Source organism: Nicotiana tabacum, chromosome 11 (assembly GCF_000715075.1).
Source record: "Nicotiana tabacum cultivar K326 chromosome 11, ASM71507v2, whole genome shotgun sequence".
Classification (NCBI taxonomy): Eukaryota; Viridiplantae; Streptophyta; class Magnoliopsida; order Solanales; family Solanaceae; genus Nicotiana; species Nicotiana tabacum.
In genome coordinates this window covers 55,152,703-55,177,156 of record NC_134090.1, presented here as the reverse complement: position 1 = coordinate 55,177,156, position 24,454 = coordinate 55,152,703, and the positions used below count along the sequence as shown (strand labels likewise).

Genomic DNA, 24,454 nt, shown 5'->3' with positions numbered 1-24,454 from the left:
AGAATAAAAGATCAACCAATATTTCTTCCATCTATTTACTAATCAAATTTTAGTGAATAGAGAAGTTATTCTAATCTTAACGCACGGGATGAATTATGAGGCAATTCCACAAAACATGGTAAGGTGGGGATTTGGAAATTTGTTTAATCCATTTAGGCAGTAGTTAGTTGCAACGGAGTATAGTGTCAACCACAACAATAACTGCAAGGGCCATCAGCAATTCAGCATAGATGCATATCCAAGGGTCTGAATAGTGTATAAAGAAATTGCTATATAAAAGAATCAGGGTGTCAAAAATTTGAATACCTAAGCCAAAAATGAACCACACAGATTCCCTTCACAAAATAGCACGACTTTACATGTACTGTTGTAGATAAACCGATTGCTAAATTTGTTGCATCCAACCACAAGTTCTTACAATTGCTAATGGTTTCCTTTGATGCTGTCTAGCCAGTGATTTGCATAACAGGTCCGACTCTATTGCTGCCAACCATACTGCTGGTTACGGTTTCCACTCATTTGGTTAGAACCTCTCCCTGTGCCAGAACCTCCATATTGACCACTTTGGGAGTAATTAGGAGGAACACCATAGCCACCACTTGGTCCCCGAGGAACACTGGAAGCCACCCCACTACCAGGATAAGGTGGGGCTCGTCCCTGAGGTGGATATGTCCCACTACTATAACCTCCGCCTTGTGCCCCACGATCTTGATAATACCCCCCACCAGGGTTTCCACCTGGAGGATACCGATTTTGGCCTCCAGGGCCACGAGGCTTTCCATATTGATGATGACCAGCAGCAGATATTGCAGGCTGGGTTTGATGATTAGGTCCACCCCAGTGCTGGGAATGACTTTGCCCAGACTGTTGGATAGGAGGGAGGCGTGAATGTTGCTGTGGGTGCTGCAGCTTCTGTCTTTTGGCCAATTCTTCATTCTGTCGCTGCTGTTGCCGTTTTTTCTTAGTCTGGAACTCGTGTGATGATTCGTATTTAGGTAGGCTGTTTAACAGAGTGGAAACAAGTTGTTAGATGAAGAGATATATATGTATACATAGCATAATATATCTCAGGATATGCTTTAACTAACGTTCATTAACCCATAAAAATCTCAGATTAGTTGGACCACAGGTGGATGTAAGAACATTGGCCAAGATGTTTCCAGATCCATTATAGGGAATACAATATGCACAAACAGCACTGAGAAATGTGGATGCAAAAGCACCTTCTAGGATCACAAGGTAAGGGGTCGGTCCAGAAATATTCAGCATCTAGAGCATCCTTTGCACATATTCTCTGCAGAAAAAGAGGCATCGATCAAAATTGGAATTACTATGTGAATAGAAAACATGCCATATGCAGTCAAACCGATTATAATATAATTTAAAGACATTGAAGTAAAGTTCAGATGTCTCTGTAAGAACGGAAAGATATCCAAACTGGGGTTACACAAGATAATAAAAATGTCAAAAGTCTGTTATCCTTCTGAAGTAATAAATAGATAAATAGAACTGATAGAGCTCCATTTTGTTGGCTTTCAATAACTCATGCTGGCTTGCTCAAGAAAATATCTAGATCCCGCTGTAAATAATAAGGCAAAACCAGTAAAATATACATATAAGTCAGAAGGGAAATGCATCAAGATATATGGAAGCTGTTCCAGTTTACTGGTGCTATTTTTCCGTCCAGGTTTTTGAAACACAATCAACAACACTTTAATCCCATATTAATTGGGATTGAATATATGTATCCTCGGTACCTTTTCCACTCTATTTAGGTCCATTTCATTCCATATTAAATAATTTGGCTTGTACAACAAATTTGGGGTTCTCTAAAATCTTACTTACCCCAATATTAACATACAAGTAGTACATAATAAAAGGAAACGGACTCCTAACAACCAGTTCGGGTTCATGGCCGGTCGTTAGACTACGGAAGCTATCCACCTTATTAGGAGGTTAGTGGAACAGTACAGGGATATGAAGAAGGATTTGCACATGGTGTTTATTGACCTAGAGAAAGCGTATGACAAGGTCCCTAGGGAGGTTCTTTGGAGATGCCCGGAGGTAAAAGGTGTGACGGTAAGAATGACCACGGACATGTATGATGGAGCTAAGACTCGGGGTAGGACAGGACTCGGAGCATTTTCTGGCTGTTATGGGGTTTAGGATCTGCGCTCAGCTCGTTCTTATTTGCCCCGGTGATGGACGCACTGACACACCATATTCAAGGGGAGGTGCCATGGTGTATATTATTTGCTGATGACATAATTCTAATTGATGAGACGCGAGGCAGCGTTAACGAGAGGCTGGTGGTTTAGAGACAGTCCCTTGAGTCTAAGGGTTTCAAGTTGAGTAGGACTAAGATATAATACCTGGAGTGCAAGTTCAGCGACGTGACGGGGAACCGGGCATGGACGTGGGGCTTGACTCACAGGTCATCCCTAAGAAAGGAAGTTTCAAGAACCTTGGATCGGTTATCCAGGGGGATGGGGATATCGACGAGGATGTCATACATTGTATAGGGGTGGGGTGGATTAAATAGAGGTTAACATCTGGAGTCCTGTGTGACAAAAAAGTGCCACCGAAATGAGGATGTTGAGGTGGATGTGCGAGCACAGTAGGATAGATAAGATTAGGAATGAAAATATTCTGAAGAAGGTGGCGTGGCTCCCATAGATGATAAGATGCGGGAAGCAAGGCTTATATGGTTCGGGCACGTGCGGAGGAGAAGCCTAGATGTCCCGATACGGAGGTGTGAGCGGTGGGCTTTGGCGGGTATGAGAGGGCGACTTAAGAAGTATTGGGGAGAGGTGATCTGACATGACATGGCGCAGCTCCAGATTTTCGAGGACATGACCCTTGATAGAAAAGTGTGGAGGTCGGACATTAGGGTTGCAGGTTAGGAGGTAGTTGAGCATTTTCCTACTTCGTACCGAGTGTGAGGTTAGTCTGATAGTGTTTTGTCTAGACTGCTAGTGATTAATGTTGTGTTCACACTATTTTTTCCGTTTTTCATAGTACTAGGCCTTATTTACTAGTTATTGTTATTGCTTTTCCATCTACTTTCTGGCTCTTACGATGCTATTATTCTTTTTCTAGTTTATGCTGTTGGTACAGATCTATTGTCTCTTTTCGTCTTCTTGAGTCAAGGGTCTATCGGAAACAGCCTCTCTAATCCCTCGAGGTAGGGATAAGGTCTGCGAACATACTACCCTCCCCATATTCCACCTATGAGATTTTACTGGGTTGTTGTTGTTCTTGGACTCCTAACAAATACCAGGTAACAACAGCTAGCTTTGTTACCTACCCTTGATCCAAACTAGTGTAAATGTAACAACAACTAACCTTAATCCAAACTAGTTGGTGCCTACATGAATCTTTAGATCCTGTTTTGTTCTATCCTTAGCTAATTATGCATTGGTCATGAGTGATGCAGGTCTTTTAGATACCTTCCTTTCATGTTACCTCGTCCTTTAAATCACTTTTTAATCATCATATTGGTGCATATATGGATACAAGTCCACTTACGACACGGCCAAACCATTTCAAGCAACCTCGCTCTTTACCCAATTGTCTGCCACCTGCACCATCTGTTGAATCAGATCAGTCCTAACCTCGTCCAGTATTTATGATCATACACCCTTTTTTATATCTGCATTTTTACGACATTCATCTAGTGTATTACGCCTTAGAAGCCCAATATTCACCACCACATAACATACTAGTCTCACAACCCTTTTAAAACACTACTCTTTCACTTTGTCGGGTATCTCTAGCACATTGAACACCCATAATGTTCTTCCATTTCTTTTTCTTTGAAAGGTAATGGGGTATGTTAACATTCTTCCATTTCAAAAATTGTTTATAAGTTAAAACACACTACAATAAAAATCACCAGTGTTGTGATCGGTACTTCCACTAGCTGAGCAACTATAACTCTTAAATTTGTGTCATTTAACTTAAGAAATAGTAAACCATCCATGACTCTTATTCTATAAATTATTTTAGAAAGATAATTATATTATAACAGCAGCACTAAGGAAATGCTACAATATTTACAGGTGAGCAAAAAATCAAAAAAGAAAAAAAGGAACCCCTTTCTAGTCTTGCAAGGATTCTGAGGGGCCAAATATTGAACTCCTCCTAGCACCAAAAAGAAAACAAATTGTTTCTCCTCTTTCTGCCTCTGTTCTAGTAGAGTAGCAACTGTGTGGTAGTTCTCGGTATTACCACTTTTAGGCCAATTATGCTAGGGTATATGTGTTATAGCTTTGTTGTCACTTTGCAATGAATGAAAAAATGGTTTATATTTCCTGCTTCTTCCCACATAAGTGGCACCTACTGCACGAGAAATTACCCATTTTTTTAAAGGTTGTCATGTATTAAACATCCCCAAACCCCACTTGTAGGATTACACTGGGTTTGTTGTTGTTGTTGTCATGTATTAAACATGCATTTTGGGCCACCAACCAAGAGACACAGAACACTTTGAATAGGGTTTTTGTTATCCAGATCAGATACCAGAGCCGCTGACTGCACTAAAGGCTTGTCTAGTAAAAGTCTTGTAACAAGAGTTTTACAACGAAGACACCTTTATCATGTCGCTTCCAAACTCAAGTATCTTCACTTAAGTTGAGGCTTTGGAATGGTTCCAAGAGAAGTAGTAAAGCAGCAACTCCTCTCACTTTCAAATCATTAAGATTTCATCTCAATGTGAAGTTTCAAGTGTTTTGTTTTATAGCAAGACAAGGTGGCATCAGGTTGGCTGGCAATCTGTATGAGTCAGGAAATTGGTCTTTAAATAGCACTGATTAATCCAGTTGTCATTTCAAAAGCATAGTTTCTGAGTATTACCCACTTCAAAATCAATATTTTCATTAAAAGAAGGCCAGAGTACACTAATGCTTCTCAAGACTGCTACTCCATGTGATGTAGACACATTTCTGGTATTATCTGCTCCATACTTGGTATGGATGACATTCCTCCAGAAAGTCCCAGTTTCATAGTTGAACCTCCATTGCACTTAGAGAGTATGCTCCTATTGTGCGCCTCAAGTTTTTAATTCCAGTCCTTTATCTTTCTTGGTAGCAGTGACTTCACTCCATTTGACTAGGTGAAATGTCCTCTTTTTTCTCTTTGTTGCCTTGCCATAGCAAGTTTCTTCTTAACTGATCCAATCTATTGGCATTCTATAACTTTCTTCTACACAAAGGCATAAGTTAACTTCTCAGCCACTAATTACCTTCTGGCTTCTGATCTGTCAATTATAGTTGTCTTTGTCATTTCTCCACATGCCTCTGCTTATCTATCAAATTGTAATCATCTTTTCCTTAATTTTTCAAGGAAATAGTGTTTCTTCTCTTCTCATGAATATCCAATGAGCTCGTCCCAAGGCAGTAAGGTTTTTTTTTTTTCTGCATAAGTCATAATTATATTATATTAAACAGCCTAACACTAAGATGGTGCTAGGACATTACAAAGTTAGGAACCCTCCTATACAAAAACAAAGAGGAGTCTCGTCTGTACAAAAGTTCTACTCCTGTAGTGAATTAATGAACTTTAACGTGCTATCCTCATCCTTTACATAAAAACCAAAAACCATAAACATCTCTACTTTAGTTTCTGTACAAGATCTTCCTATTCGAAACATCTGGAATTCCTTTCATACCCACAAGACCAACATACGCAAGCTGGCACTGGTTTTTACGAATTCTTCAATGGTTTGCTGACTCCCTTCCCTCCCCCCCCCCCCCAAAAAAAAAAAAAAAAAAAAAAACAGCGCCAGCCAGTCAACCGATCCTTGACCATGCATAGCATGACAAAAGGCATATAGAAAATATAATAAAACAGGTTCCAAATCTGTCTCGCTACTGTGCAATGCAATAAAGATGACTGCAGTTCTCCTCCTCGCTGCTACACATCTACACCTGCTACAAATCGACATCCCTTAGATTGCTTCAGGTGCGGCACGTATCATCTGAAACCAACCATATAAAGCAGGCAGCCTAAAAAGCGGCCTTAGATTTCTCTATCTCCTAACGTGGCCAATTGAAAGGGTTGCCCAACTCTTGATTCAATCTCCTTGTAACATGAAGCCCTACAGAGAATATTTCGTTCTGTTGCCTCTTCCATATGGTACAATCAGCTTCTTCTGCATTTAAAGCCACAGGCCCACAGCCACATGCTCTAAGTCTTTTAACAATAGCACGATTCTTAGTACTTCCCAAAGCAGAGTCTTCTAGGGTTTTTGCACCAGCTGCTCTGATTGCAACAATACTAGAGATTTCTCACTGATGCTCTGATACCATGTGAGAAGGCATGAGAGAAAATATGTTATTGATATATTAAATTGTCTTGCACTGAGCCCTATTTATATACAGGCATTACCAGTGTTGTCAAAGGCGAAAAGCTCTAAAAAGCGCTCTAGGTCCAATTGGGGCTTTAAGCGCAAAGCACAATTTAAGTGGGGGCTTTAGTTAAAAAAGGCGCAATGGAAGAAAAAAAATAAAAATATATATGTAATTCAAGAGAAAAGTAACAAATTCATTCATATTGTTTTTCTTAACAACCAATACACTTATTTGCCGATTATATTTGAAGTCTAGCATTGCTCCATTCAAGATAGAACTCATGGACAATAAGGGGCACGTCTTGATGCCTTGCCTACACTGAAGCACAACTTAAGTGAGGCAAAGCGCCCTCCCTGAGCTTTAGGGCTTGACTGCGCCTTAAATGAGCCTTTGACAACACTGGCCATGACTAACCTTAAATATTTATATAGGTTCCTGCCTAGACCAATATACCAGAGACATTGTTCCCTGTACCCTTCTCCATAAAATCCTCTCCTTTTTGCTATATCCCCACAGCCGTTTCAGTAGTAGACTACTAATATATGCTTTCAAGTTTCTCCAGCATCACCATGTTCCACTTCACCAAGTGAAAGGTCCTCTTTTCCTTGTTTCCATCCCGCAGAGTTCCTCCTAATCTTGTCCAATTTTTTCTTCATACTGACTGGCATGGAAATAAAGACATAAGGTAAGTTGACGAGAGTCGAGTACACTGTTAATGAGTATAATCCTACCCCGAGAGACAAGTACTGCCTTTTCAGGTTGAAGTCTCTTTTCACACCTCTTCTCAATCTTTTCTCGACATCTATTTTGCTTTGTACCTGGCAACTAAAGGCATGCTCAAGTAAATTAATGGAAGCTCCTATCTGATAGCCCAAAGTATCATCTAACCTTTGTAAATCATGCACTTGACTAACCCGCATGCCCTAATTATGGGTATGCCCACACTTTTAGTATCACAACTTCTAACCACCATTCACCATTCACCATTCATTCATTTCACTTTTAAAGACGATCAACCTGCCCGGTTCATTTTTCAATTTTTTTTTTACACTTTTAGGTCTTAACATACATCAAAAGATAAGAACAGAATAATCGCAAATGCATAATTAACTTCATATGTTTGTCTAGTCAAAATGCATCACATCAAATGGGTGGGAAATAAGAACTGTATTTATTAACAAAGGTGACTGTTTTACGATATGTTCTGGTATAATCCTTGTGGGAACTAAGAAATACGCAACCAACATCCCTCTTCAAATTCTGATAACACCAGACAAAAGCAAATCAACTGAGCATACAAATTGCAGCAGTAACTAACACTTTACATATTGAGAATAGCGACATACTAATGAACAAGGTGCCTTTGGACAGAAAGGAACTCTCAAGGAGTGTACATGTTGACCTCATAAATAAGTTCAGATGCCCAAGAAACCTATATTCTTGTTGCAACAGAGAGTTTGATCCATATCATTTTCTGTACTTAAGCACCTTCTGATATGTTCAGACCTTCAAGAAACACCTTCTCCAAAATAATGGCACAAAGTAAACCAATGTAGTTTGAGATTTAGTTACTATAACCACATTAAGGAAAATACCTGAGATGGATCAAGAGTCAGCATTTTGTCTAATAAATCCAAAGCATGGCGATCAAAACTGCACAATGAATAAGAACTAAGTATGTTAGCCAAGTTACAAAAACAAGTAGTTCAAACAACTCAGCATTTCAGAGAGTGAACACTTAACTGCCTAAAGACCTCTCTAACTCGTCTTTTCATTGGCCTTGCTGGCTTGAACTTGCCATACCAAGGAATCTTTGATACACCAGGCCAGTTAACTTCATCAGGGGTTCCACAAAGCTCATATATTTTGTTCAACTGTTCAGGCTGTAATCAGAAAAGAGTAAGAGTGAGGGACTTGATCTTCAACGAAGCCAACAGAAATCATAAAATTGTAAGGTTAGCATAAACATGAAGCCGAAGCAAGAGACACAGGAAAAAAAAATAGAAGAGGCACACAGCAAGAGAAGCAGATTAAATTAGCTTAAAGACATTGAACTGGAAAGGGGTCTCATGAACTGCATGATGTTCTCAACTTCTACCAGACTTCTACCTTTCACCAGAAATAAATAAATCTATGCATCTGACTTCACTTAATCACATCCTCGAGTTTCTAATACCATGGCCTGATAATACATTTCAGAATCTTACCATTTCTTGCAGATACAGACACGCCTTAAAACAATATTACTCCTTTTTTCAACTAATATTACGCTCTTGCTAGTTTGGATGTCTTCGAAAATGTTGACATCATTCCACTTATAAGAATATTATATTATACAACACTTCGAAGAATTTAAATTCATTAACTATTCAAAATTTAAACTTTGATATGATATTTTGTCTATCAGCAAACTTTACAACTACGTTACTAACTTAAAATCTTCTTCTACTACCACTAACATAATACATAAGTCAAATTAACATCTTAAGCTCGGTTTCTAATCAATTACCATCATATAACAGAGGATGTAATACTTCTATTGTTCATGTGATCTCCCTAAATTTTCAGAATGTTTGTGCCCTAATGAACTGAATCCTTGTCCATGCTACTCCGATTTTTGCTTGCTGTTAGTCCTTAACATGGAGTTTATTAATCACGGGCCAAGCTAACAAGATCAAATAGAAGAAACTAGCTAAGAAATTTTTTCCTGTTCAACTTATTCAATTGATTGTGAGATCTGGTTCAAATAAGTTGTTTTCTAATCCAAATCCTTCATTGCTGAGAACATGTTAGCCAGAGAATTTGATTAGTACACCATCTGACAAAAGTAAAAGATACTCCTTACGAATAGAGCCAATAGCACATTAGCAAATATTCCTTGGACCACTACTAACCGGTAAACTTGTAAAGTGAAGCTACTGACACCTACCTACAGCACCTAGAGAAGCAGAGCAAAAGTTTTAGAGGATATTACCTCATTTTTTCCAGGTAAGATTGGCTTCCCGAACAGAAGTTCAGCAAATATACAACCAACGGACCACATGTCAACAGCTGGGCCATACTTTGTGGCTCCAAGCAACAACTCTGGAGGTCTGTCCAAGATTATCGTATATTAGTCTAGAAAGAGCAGAAAAATTTCAGAGTGATACAAGAAAAGTAATAAGCAGAATGCTTTAACAGGCTTTAGATTTACCTGTACCACAGAGTAATAACACGATTTGTCAGATTAGCATTGTGATCACCAGAAAATGACCGTGCTAAACCAAAATCAGCAAGCTTCAGATTTCCTTCATTATCTATCAGAAGATTAGAGCCTGCAAACATAAGGAAACAAATGTGTCATGAGATTCCAGTAACAATTGCAAAGATCAATATGTTACATACAGGGAGTTAAATGAAAACTAACCTTTGATATCTCTGTGAAGAACTTGATTAACATGGCAGTAATGAAGACCAGTAAGGAGTTGCTTCATGTAGCACTGGAAAAAATAATATCATCAATAAATGTGCAGTGAATAGATGGTCATCACAATCAGAAGAAGTATAAATCTTTTTCTGATAGCTAGGCTTACGATACTTTAATCTGCGGAATTGTGAATCTCAGCCCTGGTCGATCAGCAAGTCCAGTCAAGTCATGATCCATGTATTCAAAAACCATGTAAATGTTTCCCTTGTACTTGTTATTATCTGTTCCTCAAAGAAAATTGAAATTCATGAATGTTAATTTCTGCAAACGTTGGGAAAGGAACTTCACTATCAATAAGAAAAATCTTAGCTGGAATACCTAGCTTCCCTTGTTCATCCCCTTCAGGACCTAGAAGAGAAATTCATATCAGAACTGACAATAAAAGTTAACCCAACTTAAGCAAATTTTCAAAACATATAGCAGCTAAGATTAAGAGAGAACTACCTTGGGAGGTTACTATCTCTTTTAGCTGAATGACATTTTCATGCTGCAATTTCTTTAGAATTTTAATCTCCCGGATGGCTGTTATTGGGAACTGCAGAAATAAGCAAAATTTACCATATTATCAATCTCAGGCCTGCAATCCATTAGTCAAAATAAGCTCTAATATTTAAAAGGGATAAATACAAATCTAAAAACAGTGTGATGATTGGGGGAAAGAACAGTACCCCCTCCTTCTCATTGTCCATACGTATCTTTTTCAAAGCAACAATCTCCCCAGTTGCCTTTTCTCTGGCCATGTACACTTGCCTGGAAAAGAGCAACAGTGACAATCATGCTAAGCATACAAACCATGAAGCAACCAATGAAATATCAACAAATGGAAAGTTCGGGGAGTCATCTCTGAATTGAATCAATTTCATCTAGTCACCAATTACAATAGTTGCAATATGGTCCCAAGCAATAACGCCAATTGCATCCTTATTGCATGACATGGCCGTTTACTATCAGTAACTTATATTTTTATTAACAAAAACAAAGAGCAGGGACGCACTAAGCTAATTCTGGACATTACAAAATGAGGCGCCCTCTATACGAAAACAAAAAGAAGAAGCTCCCCTGTACAAAATTACTCCTGTAGTGACTCAATAAAATCTATCATGCGATTTTCATCATACAAATCTGTAGATTGCAAGAAGATGCCAGCATGCCTAAGCATCTGTATACTAAGAATCTGAATTGAGCTAGTTCTGCCCTCAAAACACCTAAAGTTCCTCCCTTTCCATAGTATCCAACAGACACATACTGGGTTAGTCCTCCAATACTTCTTACTCCCTCCGTTTCATTTTATGTGAACCCATTTGACTGGGCACGGAGTTTAAGAAAAGAGAGAACTTTTGAATTTGTGGTGTAAAATGAGGCACATATATTTTGTGTGGCTATAAATCATTGCATAAAAGTAAATTGTTTCCAAATAAGGAAAGGGGTCATTCTTTTTGGCACGGACCAAAAAGGAAATAGGTTCACATAAATTGAAACGGAGGGAGTAAAAGACTTGTGAAAGCTGCAACTCCACTGACCATCCAATAATTGTCTGATTGACTGTGCCATTATCAATGCTGCCCAAAAATGTTCAAGAACAGGTCCTACAACTGCTGTATTACAATGCAGGAACAAATGGGCTGCAACCACATAAAGAATGCAACTTTACATGGGGCTCTTGATTTCCATAGTATCTTCTAAGGACACTGGGGGTAGTTGTTTGTTCCATTGTTTAGCAACTTGTAAGCATGACCTGACTGAGAATAAATCATTATACTGCCCTGTTGCATGACTTTGGCCTGGCCTTTAACCGATCCTTACCACAATAATTCAACTAAACCAAGAGCTTTTCCAACATTCTCTTGAGTATACTGCGGATAAATTTGGAAAACCAACTCTTACATCTTCCAGGCGAGACGAGACACGAAGAAATAAGAAGAAAAACAGGAATTAACTCTCCTCAGAAGCCATTACATACCAGCGTGTCATCAAGCCACCTCCTCCTCATCTTGCCGATTCCACCCTCCCTTCCTCAACCGTAGCTCCCATTGCCACCCCCTATACCCGCCCTAGTAGCCCCACCATCCATATTTCCCTTCCCTGCCACTTCCATCACTCTTTCCCGGTACAATTTTCTATTCCCCAACCCTACAACTCTCCAACTAGCGAGTGCACCATCTAGCAACCCATTTCCCTGCCCCACCCGTGACTTCTTTTCATCAGAACAGCCCCAATCCAAAACCACCTCCCCATATGCAGATCCCATCAACCTCTCTACCGTTCTCCAACCCCCAGATCCTAGCCATAGCCCCTCCTTCCCAAACCTTAATTGAAGAAGGATGAGAGAGGTCGGAACAAAGGGTCTGGTTATTTAAAGGACAAACAATTGTTTCCCCAAAAGTATTTCTTTTCTTATTTTCCGATAAGCAAAAGTTCTATCAAACAACAGTAGCACTAACACTGTGTTATGTGAGTACATCGTGGAAACCTTACCAAAACTCAGTTCCTATCTGAACTATGAAATTCTAAACAAAACCAATTATTCAAAACCCAAAACCATGCCAAAGATAAGAACTGAATCAACTAATCGGCTTCAATATGGTTAGAATGAAACACAACAACTAAAAAGAACAAAAGGCAACCTTCAATAACATATTTAAGTTCAGGGACAAAGGGCTACACAAGAAATAACATTACATTTTCTTGAGGCATGAAAAGAACGAAGTTAAGTCATTAACGTGAAGAAAAAAACACTTGCTTGATAAATGGGACAGTTATTTTCCGGGTATGCCTTTTTCTCAATAAGTCTTTATATATGCTTCACATGGCCTATTTCCAACAGATTAATCCAATGGTCCAATCGCTATTTTCAAAGAAAACAAACTCAATAACAACCTAATATCAGATCATAAAGCAATGGCATTACAGCAAACTAAGACAAAACCACAATAAAAGATTCTCATTTACCCACAAAGACTACAAGAGCAAAATACAAATAACATACCAATGAAACAATCCCAAATGTACCAAAAGCTCCTATTTTCTACAGTATTTAATGAGGCAAGAAAGCAACCCATCCTTGTCGATTATTAAATAAATTAAAAAAAAAACTGAGAAATACAGCAACAATTTATCCAAATAAGAGGCAAAGTAAAAGAATGTAAATTTCTAGGGGGGGGAAAGGCTGAGCAACAGACCCATAAGTTCCTTCACCGATTTGTTCAAGCTTTTCGAAGCAGTCGACACTTCGAGAACCCCACAATGGCGATTCTTCAAGATTCAGCTGACCATAAGCAGCCACTGCCATCTTCTGTTGTACCTTCAATATTCTCTCTGCGTGTACAACAACACTTTGCCTGATGAGCTATTGAACAACAATAGTTGGTGTGGAGTTTGACAGAGAGGAGGAAGGTTCAATTCAAAAATAGGGGAACGCTAAAGGTAATGGAGGCGGCTTGGGATTATTTTGTAACTGTGAAGTTGCGGGTTTTTCTTCTTTTTTTCTTTTCCACAGAACACTTCCAAAGGGCTTTTTTGCTAATTTACATAGGATGAGGGATTGCTTTGTCAATTGAAATAATTTCGGTTGTTATGCTCTTTTTCCACTTTTTTCTATTTTAATCCTCAGAATTCCGTTGTTATACATTCTTTTTCAAGTTGTTATTAGTTTTTTTTTGTATATACAAGTAGGTATTTTTGTTATACATTCTTTTTCAGGTTCTATTTTAATGTTATTTTTGGTATATACAAGGTTTGGGTTAGCCTAACCCATCACGATGATGGACTTTAATTAAAAAAAATCTTTTTTCATACAGCTTTTTATTTTCTTCTTTTGAACAGGGAGTGTGAGACGGATTACTAGACTAGGCTAGAGAAGAATAAGAATGAGGACTTAGCATAATTGAACTTTACTTGTAGAGTTTGTCCGACTAAAATCTTGCGACAATATAAAATTAATCTTGTAAATTGAATTTTAAGTAAAGACTTAGCTCGCCAGCCTATCAATCAAAGATGCTGAGAGCAAGGCCAGCTTACTCACAAGTTCATACCATTTGTTTCGCGTCATGAAACTTACTTTAAAAATTAGTGAAATTAAGAAAAGTAAAGACATAAAAGCAAAAAGTGAATACCCCATAGACCAAAAGGGCAAAGATCAATAAGCTCCAAGAAAATAGATTCACGTTTCAGTAGGAGTTATCTCTTAGTTATTATAAAAACCATTATATGAAGTTGTGTTAACTTATTATATGATGATGGTGCTATTGTACTTGGACAAATAAGTGGTTATATATTTACACATCTAACTAAAGCTGGGCATATGCAAGGTGATACGGTACCCTCTATGGCTAGCACCAGTATTTGTCTTTTTTGTTAATTTTTGGACTATTTACTTTTTTTCTGATCAATAGATTAAAATAATATTTATTGATTAATGAATGAAACAGTTCCAAGAACTATAAGAGAAAATTAATTACTTCCTAGTCTGAGTTCACAAACTCGAACTATACTCTGTTGATTAACTCTCTATAACAAATATAAGGCTATGAGGTATTGACATTTCACTGCATCGACAAGTAGGGAAATACATACAACTGCAAAATATATTTTTTCAATTTGATTGTAACATTTGTTTCTTCATTTGTTTGTGAGAATGTAATGCAAGATTGACGTTTCCTCTCAAATTTTATTTTATGCTTTGTGAGTAAAATGCTTCTAATGCACGCTAGAGAATGACCTTTTAATTTCTCTTTTATTTCATCTAGGTAAGTTACACATCTGAAGAGAATGGTGAGAACTATAACCTTTTCATTTTCTTTCTCTTCTCTTTCATTGTAAGTTCTCACACATTTATTTTGGATTCAACTGCATGTGGTGGCAAATTCTTCCTTGTCAAGGAAATGCATAAGAATCGCACGGTAATATAAATATATATATATATATACACACACGGGTGAATCAACCTTGAGCCTTGACATTGCATCATTGCTCACAAGCTTAAATGCTTCTAAAGATTGTTTGCTTATAGGAGAAAATCTTCACAGAGGTCAAACTTTTAAGGTATAACGTTCATATGCAGAAACTGTCTTAAAATTTTATTAACTTCGTACCAAATTATCGAATGTGTTAAACTTCTCAAGTTTGTTCCGTAATAGAAATTAGAATTCAAAATATGGTCGTACGCGTGATAAACGATCTTATCTCAAAGTTGTAATTCATGATTGGCACACTTCAAGTATATCTACTTAGAGTGGCAAGTACGCTCTTGAAAATATACTTATTAGCACAATAGAAAAAGGTAAAATGATACCACTATTAGAGAAAAAAACGCAAAAGAAATAAAAATAAAAATTTAACTAAAATGTTGTCATGTTTATTTTGCTATTTAAGAGTTTTTATCAATATCGTCCTTATTGTTTCATCTTACTCTAGTGAAAAATGAGGTGAAATAATAAGGATGATATTAAAAAGAAACTTTTGACAATAAAATATCAACTTATTGTAGGTTTTTGTTATCTAGTTTTAGCACATCCAATATTAATTCTTAATTAATTTAATCTGGTTTATCTTTTGAAATTTTCAAATTGGCTCGATAAACCAATAGTCCATACAAATTTAAAAGAAGTGAGTAATTACAAGTAGATGAGGGATACAAAACGGTGAAATTTGATGCAAAAGTTACACAAAGTAAATGAGTTACTGGAAACTGAAGTTAGATATATCTAATTAAATATGTTTCAAGCTATTATTTCAATATCTATTGAGCGTAAGAACTAGCAGAAATAATTAGCACCCTATGCAAATTAACTTGTTTAGTGTTATTGGATTAATTATATCAAATAATTATTCTTTATGCAGAGTTATCCATATAAAAGAATATTTCTTAGTCAATGAAAACTTAGTACACTATAATTAAATTGACGATACTCACTAGTCACTTGACTATTTGGTGATAGTTACGTACATACACCATCCTTTGAAAGAAAAAAGAACTTATCTTTTGATGATTACGATTATTTCACTTTATATTATTTATTAAAACAAGAGCATAGATTGCTCGTCAACGGTCCAACAAGATTGATAAACACAGATGAAATTAATATTTTAATTCATGATAATGACTCTCACTATCTAAGAGCGTCTTATTTGAGTGTTTGACTTTATCCACCTATTTCATCATAAACAAGTTATGTACTTAATCAATATATATATATATATATATATATATATATATATATATATATATATATATATATATATATATATTATTTTTATTTTTTTGGAACCCCAGGAAAACCCGCAGTCGCTACAGCTTCTGAGCACTCTGTGCGCACTGGGTAAACCCCCATTTGTAATAGCCTGCAAACCACACAAGAATATATATAAACCGCACTAGGCAAGCCATGTGCGACATGATCAGACCCAGAAGGCATTGAAGATGGATCGATTCCAGGTTATCATTGTGGATAACCCCCTCCAAACCAACTGGGTCGTGCCGAAGCACATTTCATTATATTTTGATAATTAGTTAGCTCCACAAATTCTAGAGGTAATGGCTAACTCCCTAACTATCAGGTTATTATAAGTTTTATATTTAAACTATGTTTGTTTCCATTATCCTCCTGAACTATAAATTTAAGGGTTAAAACCTTCCTCCCGCCTTAATTTATGTTGGTATGTGTGGATCATAAAACACATAAAAAAGGCACTACACATGTCTTTAATTTTTTTTCTTCTAAATGTCGTTTAAATTTATTAGTAAGTTTAACTTAACATGATTTATGAAGCGGATGTGGATATGAGGTTCGATACACAAGTATCCCTAAGAGAAGTAATTTCACGTACCTTGAGTCAAAATCCAAGAAAATCGGGAGAGGGGATGTTATATATTGTATTTGAGCGGGGCGGGTAAAATGGAGGCTCGCATTCGGTACTTTGTGTGATAAGAATATGCCACCACAACTTAAGAATAAGTTCAACTGAGTGGTAGTTATACCGACTATGTTCTATGGGGCAGAGTATTGGCCAAGAACTTCCATGTCCAGAAGATGAAAGTAGCTGAAATGAGGATGTTTGAGATTTATGTGCGGGCATACCATAATTGATAAGATTAGGAATGAAGATATTCGAGACAAGATGGGAGTGGACCTCATAGAGGACAAGATGCGGGAAGTGAGGTTTAGATGGTTTGAGCATGTGAAAAGGAGAAGCACATATGCCCCAGTAAGGAGATGTGAGATGTTGGCCTATGTGGGTCTGAGTAGAGGTAGAAGCAGGCCAAATGAGTATTGAGGAGAGGTGATTAGGCAGGATATGGCGTTACTTCAACATACTGATGTCACGGCCCGAATTGCCCACCCTCGGGAGTCGTGATGGCGCCTATTCATGAAAGCTAGGCAAGCCGAGTATTATATATCCATTAACCTTTTTAATAGCGGAATAATTATAATAAACAGAAATGCGGAAGACGAAAACTAATAGTTTAACCATATACTAGTGCAGAATCCAACATATAACTCTACCCAGAATTTGGTGTCACAATATCACGGACTATCTACGAATACTACAAACAGTGGTCTGAAAGAAAAATACAAAGATGTCTCTGAAGTACATAAAAGAAACAGAATGGAAAAATAGTAGGAGACCCCAAGGCCTGCGGATGCCTGCAGGACTACCTCAGGTCTCCGCCACTGGACTGAAGGCAGAAACCTCACTATGGTCCAAAAATTGCAGCACTGGGATCTGCACATAGTGCAGAGTATAGTATCAGCACAACCGACCCCATGTGCTGCTAAGTGTCGAGCCTAACCTCGGCGAAGTAGTGATGAGGCTAGGACAAGACTACCAAATAAACATGTGTAGTTATATCATATACAACAAGTAATAATGGCAGAAACTAGCAGTTAAAAATGGGAAGGGGAAACACGCTTGGGGGATATCATGTACAAAAAGAAATTCAGTAAAGAAGCATACGGAGCAGCAAAATTCAACTATAAGCAAGAATAAGGAAGACAATCACAAATGCACGACATCACCCTTTGTGCTTACTCTCGTTCTCATCATAAGAATCAATATAATCGGCACGGCATCACCCTTCGTGCTTTTACCTCACATAACCATGGCACGACATTATCCTTCGTGCATTATCACTCATATCATGGAACAACATCACCTTTCGTGCTTTTACATTTACAATATCGGCACGGCATCACCATCGTGCATTAACACTCTCTCACAAATATCACGCACGATATCACCCTTCGTGCTTTTATACTCTTCCTTACCCAAGCAACAATCACAAAGCAATGCGGGCAAGGGAATCAAAAAAATCACAATAGAATCCCGGCAAGGGAATAATAGTATATCAAAAATATTCCGGCAAGAGAAACAATATCATGAGCAATAACATCCCGGCAAGGGAAACAATATCAAAGCAATAACATCCCGGCAAGGAAGACAATATCATAAACCTCTTCTCTTTTCCACAATTACTTCACAACTCAATTCTCAATTTGAGCTAATGCCCTACAATGTTCAATTACCAAGAATACTTCCATAAGCCTTGTTCAACATTAGAAATCATCATATTAAGCATGGACAATACAAAACGGAGTCACATCAATCATAGTATAAGACTCATGGGCATGCTTGACAACGACGTATAGATACTCGTCACAACACCTATACGTCGTACTCAATAATTAACATATATCAGATAAGACACAACTCCTAATCCCTCAAGCTAAGGTTAGACCAAACACTTACCTCAAAGCCACGAACACAATAAAGCCTCAACTACCGCTTTACCTCTTGATTCCACCACCAATTCGCTTGTATTTAGCCACAATTTACTTAACGACATCAATAAATGCTAAATGAATCAATTCTAATGCATGAAAATAGGTTTTCTAAAGATTTCCCCAAAAAGTCAAAAATCAACCCCGGGCCCACATGGTCAAAACCCGAGGTTCGACCAAAACTCGATTACCCATTCACCCACGAACTCAAATATATAATTTATTTTGAAATAGGACTTCAAATCGAGGTCCAAATCCCCAAAAATCTAAAATCCTAAGTTCTACCCAAAACATCCAATTTTCCCATGAAAACCCTTGATTTTGAATTGAAATCATGTGAAAAGATGTTATAGATTGAAGAAAATGAGTTAGAAACGACTTACAATTGATTTGGAGAAGAATTTTTCTTTAGAAAATCGCCGAAGAGAGCTTAGGGTTTGAGAGAGTTTGAAAAATGAAGAATTTTTCGTCTAAGTTATAATTTGCACAGATGCAGATATCGCATTTGCGAAGTTAGGTTCGCAAATGCGAACTCGCAAATGCGGCCCAGGCTTCGCAAATGCGAGGTAGGCCAGCCTCTGTTTACTTCACAAATGCGAACAAACGTTTGCAATTGCGATCTCTGCTAGAGTCGCTTTTGCGACATGGAACTTTGCAAATGCGAAGGTTACCCCCCCCCCCCACCCAGTCATCACAAATGTTAGTCGCAAATGCGATTTGTGAAGCCTGCAGACCTGCAATACATCAGCTGCTGCTCCTAAGTTCAAAACATTTTGCGTCCAATCCAAAACTCACCCGAGCTCTCGGGGCTCCAAACCAAACATGCACGCAAGCCTAATAACATCATACAAACTTGCTCGTGCGATCAAATCATCAAAATAACATCAATAACTATGAATTAGACCTCAATTTCATAAAATTACTCAAGAACATCAATACTTCCATTTTCTCAACTATACATCCAATTTCTACCAAATCAATTCCGATCTTTATCAAATTTCACAAATTCAACTTAATTATTATATAAGACCTGTATTGGGCTCCGGAACCAAAATACAGGCCCGATACCATCAATTTCAAACATCTTTACATTTCCAAAAACTCTTATAATTTCAGTTAAACAATTTCTTTCAAAAATTTATTTCTCGGGCTTGGGACCTCGAAAACTCGATTTCGAGCATACGCACAAGTCCCATATTTTACTACGGACCCTACGAGACCGTCGAATCACGGGTCCGAGTCCGTTTACCAAGAATGTTGACCAAAGTCAACTTTAATTAATTTTAAAAGCCAATTTCCTTATTTTTCTTAGATTTCACATAAAAGCTTTTTGGAAATGTGCCCGGACTGCGCATGCAAATCGAGGTGAGACAAAAAGAGGTTTTTAAGGCCTAGGAACTTAAAATTTACTTTCAAAACGAGTGAAAAGGTCATCACATTCTCCACTTCTAAAACAACCGTTCATCCTCGAATGGACGTAAGAAAAGTACCTGAGTCGGAGAAAAGATGAGGATATCGGCTTCGCATATTGGACTCGGACTCCCAGGTCGCTGCCTCAATAGGCTGACCACTCCACTGAATACGAACAGAAGGGAAACTCTTCGATCTTAAGTGACGGACATGCCGGTCTAGAATAGCTACCGGCTCCTCCTCATAGGATAAGTCCTTGTCCAACTGGACAGTGCTGAAGTCTAACACGTGGGATGGATCGTCGTGATATTTCCGAAGCATGGACACATGAAACACTGGATGCACGACTGATAAACTTTGTGGCAACGCAAGTCTGTAAGCCATCTCTCCCACTCGATCAAGAATCTCAAAAGGACCAATGATTCTAGGGCTTAGCTTGCCCTTATTTCCAAATCTCATCACGCCCTTCATAGGCGACACCCGAAGCAACACCCGCTCGATGACCATGAATGCCACATCACGAACCTTACGGTCGACATAACTCTTTTGCCTGGGCTGAGCTGTACGAAGCCTATCCTGAATAATCTTAACCTTGTACAAGGCCTCCTGTACTAGATCCGTACCCAACAACCGAGCCTCTCCCGGCTCAAACCACCCAACCGGCGACCGACTACCATATAAAGCCTCATAGGGAGCCATCTGGATGCTCGACTGGTAGCTGTTGTTGTAGGCAAACTCCGCTATAGGCAAGAACTGATCCTATGAGCCTCTAAAATCAATGACACAAGCTCGGAGCATATCCTCCAAAATCTAAATAGTACGCTCGGACTGCCCGTCCGTCTGAGGATGAAATGTTATGCTCAGCTCAACCCGTGTGCCCAACTCACGCTGAACTGCCCTCTAGAAATGTGAGGTAAACTGCGTACCTCGGTTCGAAATGATAGACACGGGCACACCATGAAGACGAACAATCTCCTGGATATAGATCTCGGCTAGCCTCTCAGAAGAATAGGAAACTGCCACGGGAATGAAATGCGCTGACTTGGTCATCCTATCAACAATAACCCACATTACATCGAACTTCCTCTGAGTCCATGAGAGTCCAACAACAAAGTCCATAGTGATACGCTCCCACTTCCACTCAGGAATCCCAATCTTCTGGAACAAACCATCAAGTCTCTGATACTCATACTTTACCTGTTAACAATTCAAACATCGAGCCACATATGCAACAATATTTTTCTTCATCCTCCTCTACCAATAATGTTGCCGCAAGTCTTAATACATTTTAGCGGCGCCTGGATGAATGGAATATCGGGAATTATGGGCCTCTTCTAGAATCAACTCTCGAAGTCCATCCACATTAGGCACACAAACTCGACCCTACATCCTCAAAACTCCATCATCTCCCAATGTAACCTACTTGGCATCACCGTGCCGCACCATGTCCCTAAGGACACACAAATGAGGATCATCATACAGTCGATCTCGGATACACTCAAATAATGAAGAACGAGTGACTGTGCAAGCTAACACACGGCTGGGCTCAGAAACATCCAACCTCACAAACTGATTGGCCAAATCCTGAACATCCAAAGCAAGCGGTCTCTCACCGACCGGAATATACGCAAGACTTCCCATACTGGCTGACTTCCTACTCAAAGCATCTTCCACCATATTAGCCTTCCCCGGATGACATAAGATGGTAATATCATAGTCTTTCAATATCTCCAACCACCTTCTCTGCCTCAAATTTAGCTCCTTCTGCTTGAACAAATACTGTAGACTCTTGTGATCCGTGAACAGCTCACATGACACGCCATATAAATAGTGCCTCCAAATCTTCAGCGTGTGAACAATGGCTGCTAACTCCAAATCATGAACTGGATAATTCCTCTCATGAATCTTCAACTATCGTAAAGCATAAGCAATGACCTTGCCATCCTGCATCAACACCGCACCAAGTCCAACACGAGATGCGTCACAATAAACTGTATATGGCCCTGAACCTTTAGGCAATACCAACACCGGCGCCGTAGTCAAAGCAGTATTGAGCTTCTGAAAGCTCGCCTCACACTTATCCGACCACCTGAACTGGGCACCCTTCTAGGTGAACCTGGTCATCGGGGCTGTAATAGATGAAAGCCCCACCACAAATCGACGGTAATAGCCTGCCAAACCTAAGAAACTCTGGATCTCTATAGTTGATGCGGGTCTAGGCTAGTCCTTGACTGCCTCTATCTTCTTCAGATCCACCTGGATACCCTCTGCTGATACAACGTGACCCAAGAATGCAACTGAACTCAACCAGAACTCACATTTCAAAAACTTAGCATACAACTGACTGTCTCTCAAAGCCCAAAGAACGACTCTCAGATGCTTCTCATGCTCCACCCGGCTGCGGGAATAGATCAAAATATCATCAATGAAGACTATCACGAATGAATCCAAGTAAGGCTTTATTGGCCCAAGTACAGGTGAAATTTTGAAGACTGACAAAAGAACTCAGACATGGGCCAGGTCCATCTTGTGAAGCACAGCCATGATCAACCCAAACATGTGAGATGCACGTGAAGGAGATAAATCCCAACTTATTAGAAGTAATATCTCCTGATCTGATCGAAAAGGTTGCATATTGGATAAGGAGAGAAAGACTCCTTACATGAAGAGAAAACAGTTTAGGAAGAAGATAGTGTTAGAGTATGAGATCAACTAGAACTCTTCTACGATAGAAGAGTAGCATCTGAATCTCAGTCAATCTCTAATTACTAACCCATTAAATATTAGTGTTGTTATCTTTTACAGGAAATGCATATAAGCAGAAGTTAAACTTAAATTGAGAGCAAAAGAGTAGGGCGATTTTGCAAGCAATTTATGTGTGATTCAAGCGTGCAATCCTGAAGCTACTTGAACAAGATAGAAGAACCAGTTCCAAGTGTCTATCTTTTATTCTAGTTCAATTGTAGTAGGTGATTTTACATTGTACCTTTCAGCTTTTATAGAAGCAATTGTATTAGGTACCTAGAGTGTTCAAGTTAGAGTTACTTGAAGTTATCGCAACAGTTGAGGCTGTGTGTTACAATGGTATTAGAGTTAATCCTAGGTTTACCAAAGAGTTTTTGTAAATGCATTTTTTGGCTCAGTGATTTTAGTGAAAGTTTGGGAAAATCCTACTGAGTAGTAAGTCGTGATTTTTTCACCTTTTGAGTCAGGTGTTTTCCACGTAAAAATCTCTATGTTCTTTATTTTCTTTACTTATTATTCCGCAAACAGTAGTAGTTGGAACACATAAAAGAACTAGGTCCTTCTATAATCAAGTTAAGTGAAAATTGGGTACCACATAAATCACCCCCCCTCTTGTGTGGTATTGATGTATAAAACATCAGGCTTGAACAATCGGTTCATCAAACCCATGAAAGCTGCTGGGGCATTCATCAACCCGAATAACATCACCAAGAACTCATAATGCATGTACCGAGTGCGGAAAGTTGTCTTAGGGACATCGAATGCCCTAATCCTCAACTGATGGTAGCCAGATCTCAAATCAATCTTCGAAAATACCTTGGCACACTGAAACTGATCAAAAAAATCATCAATCCTCGGCAATGGACACTTGTTCTTCATTGTGACCTTGTTCAACTGTCGATAATCTATATACATCCTCATCGATCTGTCCTTCTTCTTAACAAACAACACTGGCGCACCCCAAGGCGAGACACTAGGTCTAATAAAGCCCTTATCAAGCAAGTCTTGCAACTACTCCTTCAATTCTTTCAACTCAGGCAGGGCTATACAATACGGTGGGATATAAATGGGCTGAGTGCCCAAAGCCAGATCAATGCAAAAGTCAATGTACCTATCGGGTGGCATACTCGGCAGGTCTGAAGGAAATATCTTAGGAAACTCACGGACAACAGACACATAATCCATAGAAGGAACCTCGGCACTAGAATCACGAACATACGCCAAATAGGCCAAACATCCCTTATCAACCACACGTCGAACCTTCATTTATGAGATAACCCTACGGATAGAATGACCAGGAGTCCCTCTCCACTCTAAACGAGGTAACCCAATTAGGCTAAGGTCACAGTCTTGGCATGATAGTACACGATCTACCATAATAGAATTACCCACCGGTGTAGACACATATATAAGAGCACTCAAAGAATCACTAGGCATGACCTGATACGGTGCAAAATAAGATGACACATAGGAGTATGTAGATCCTGGATCAAATAGAACTGAAGCATCTCTACTACAAACCAGAACAATACCTGTGATAACTGCATCGGAGGCCTCAGCCTCAGGCCTGGCTGGAAGAGCATAACATCGGGGCTGGGCCCCACCACTCTGAACTACATCTTTGGGATGGCCTCCTACTAGCTGGCCTCCACCTATAGTGGCTTGACCTCCACCTCTAATACTTCTACCTACACCTCTAGCACCTC

General features: G+C 38.8%; 1 protein-coding gene across 1 annotated transcript; it reads right to left on the bottom strand.

The window, feature by feature from the left end:
• Positions 1-477: 477 nt before the first annotated feature.
• Positions 478-13,105, bottom strand: LOC107776465 (cyclin-dependent kinase C-1-like). The gene is given in 12 exon segments (NM_001325214.1): positions 478-1,000; positions 1,224-1,294; positions 7,946-8,003; positions 8,094-8,233; positions 9,325-9,442; positions 9,544-9,664; positions 9,757-9,829; positions 9,928-10,037; positions 10,135-10,164; positions 10,261-10,351; positions 10,485-10,566; positions 12,996-13,105. Coding segments are annotated over 12 exon segments (1,527 nt in total).
• Between the last annotated feature and the right edge of the window lie 11,349 nt (positions 13,106-24,454).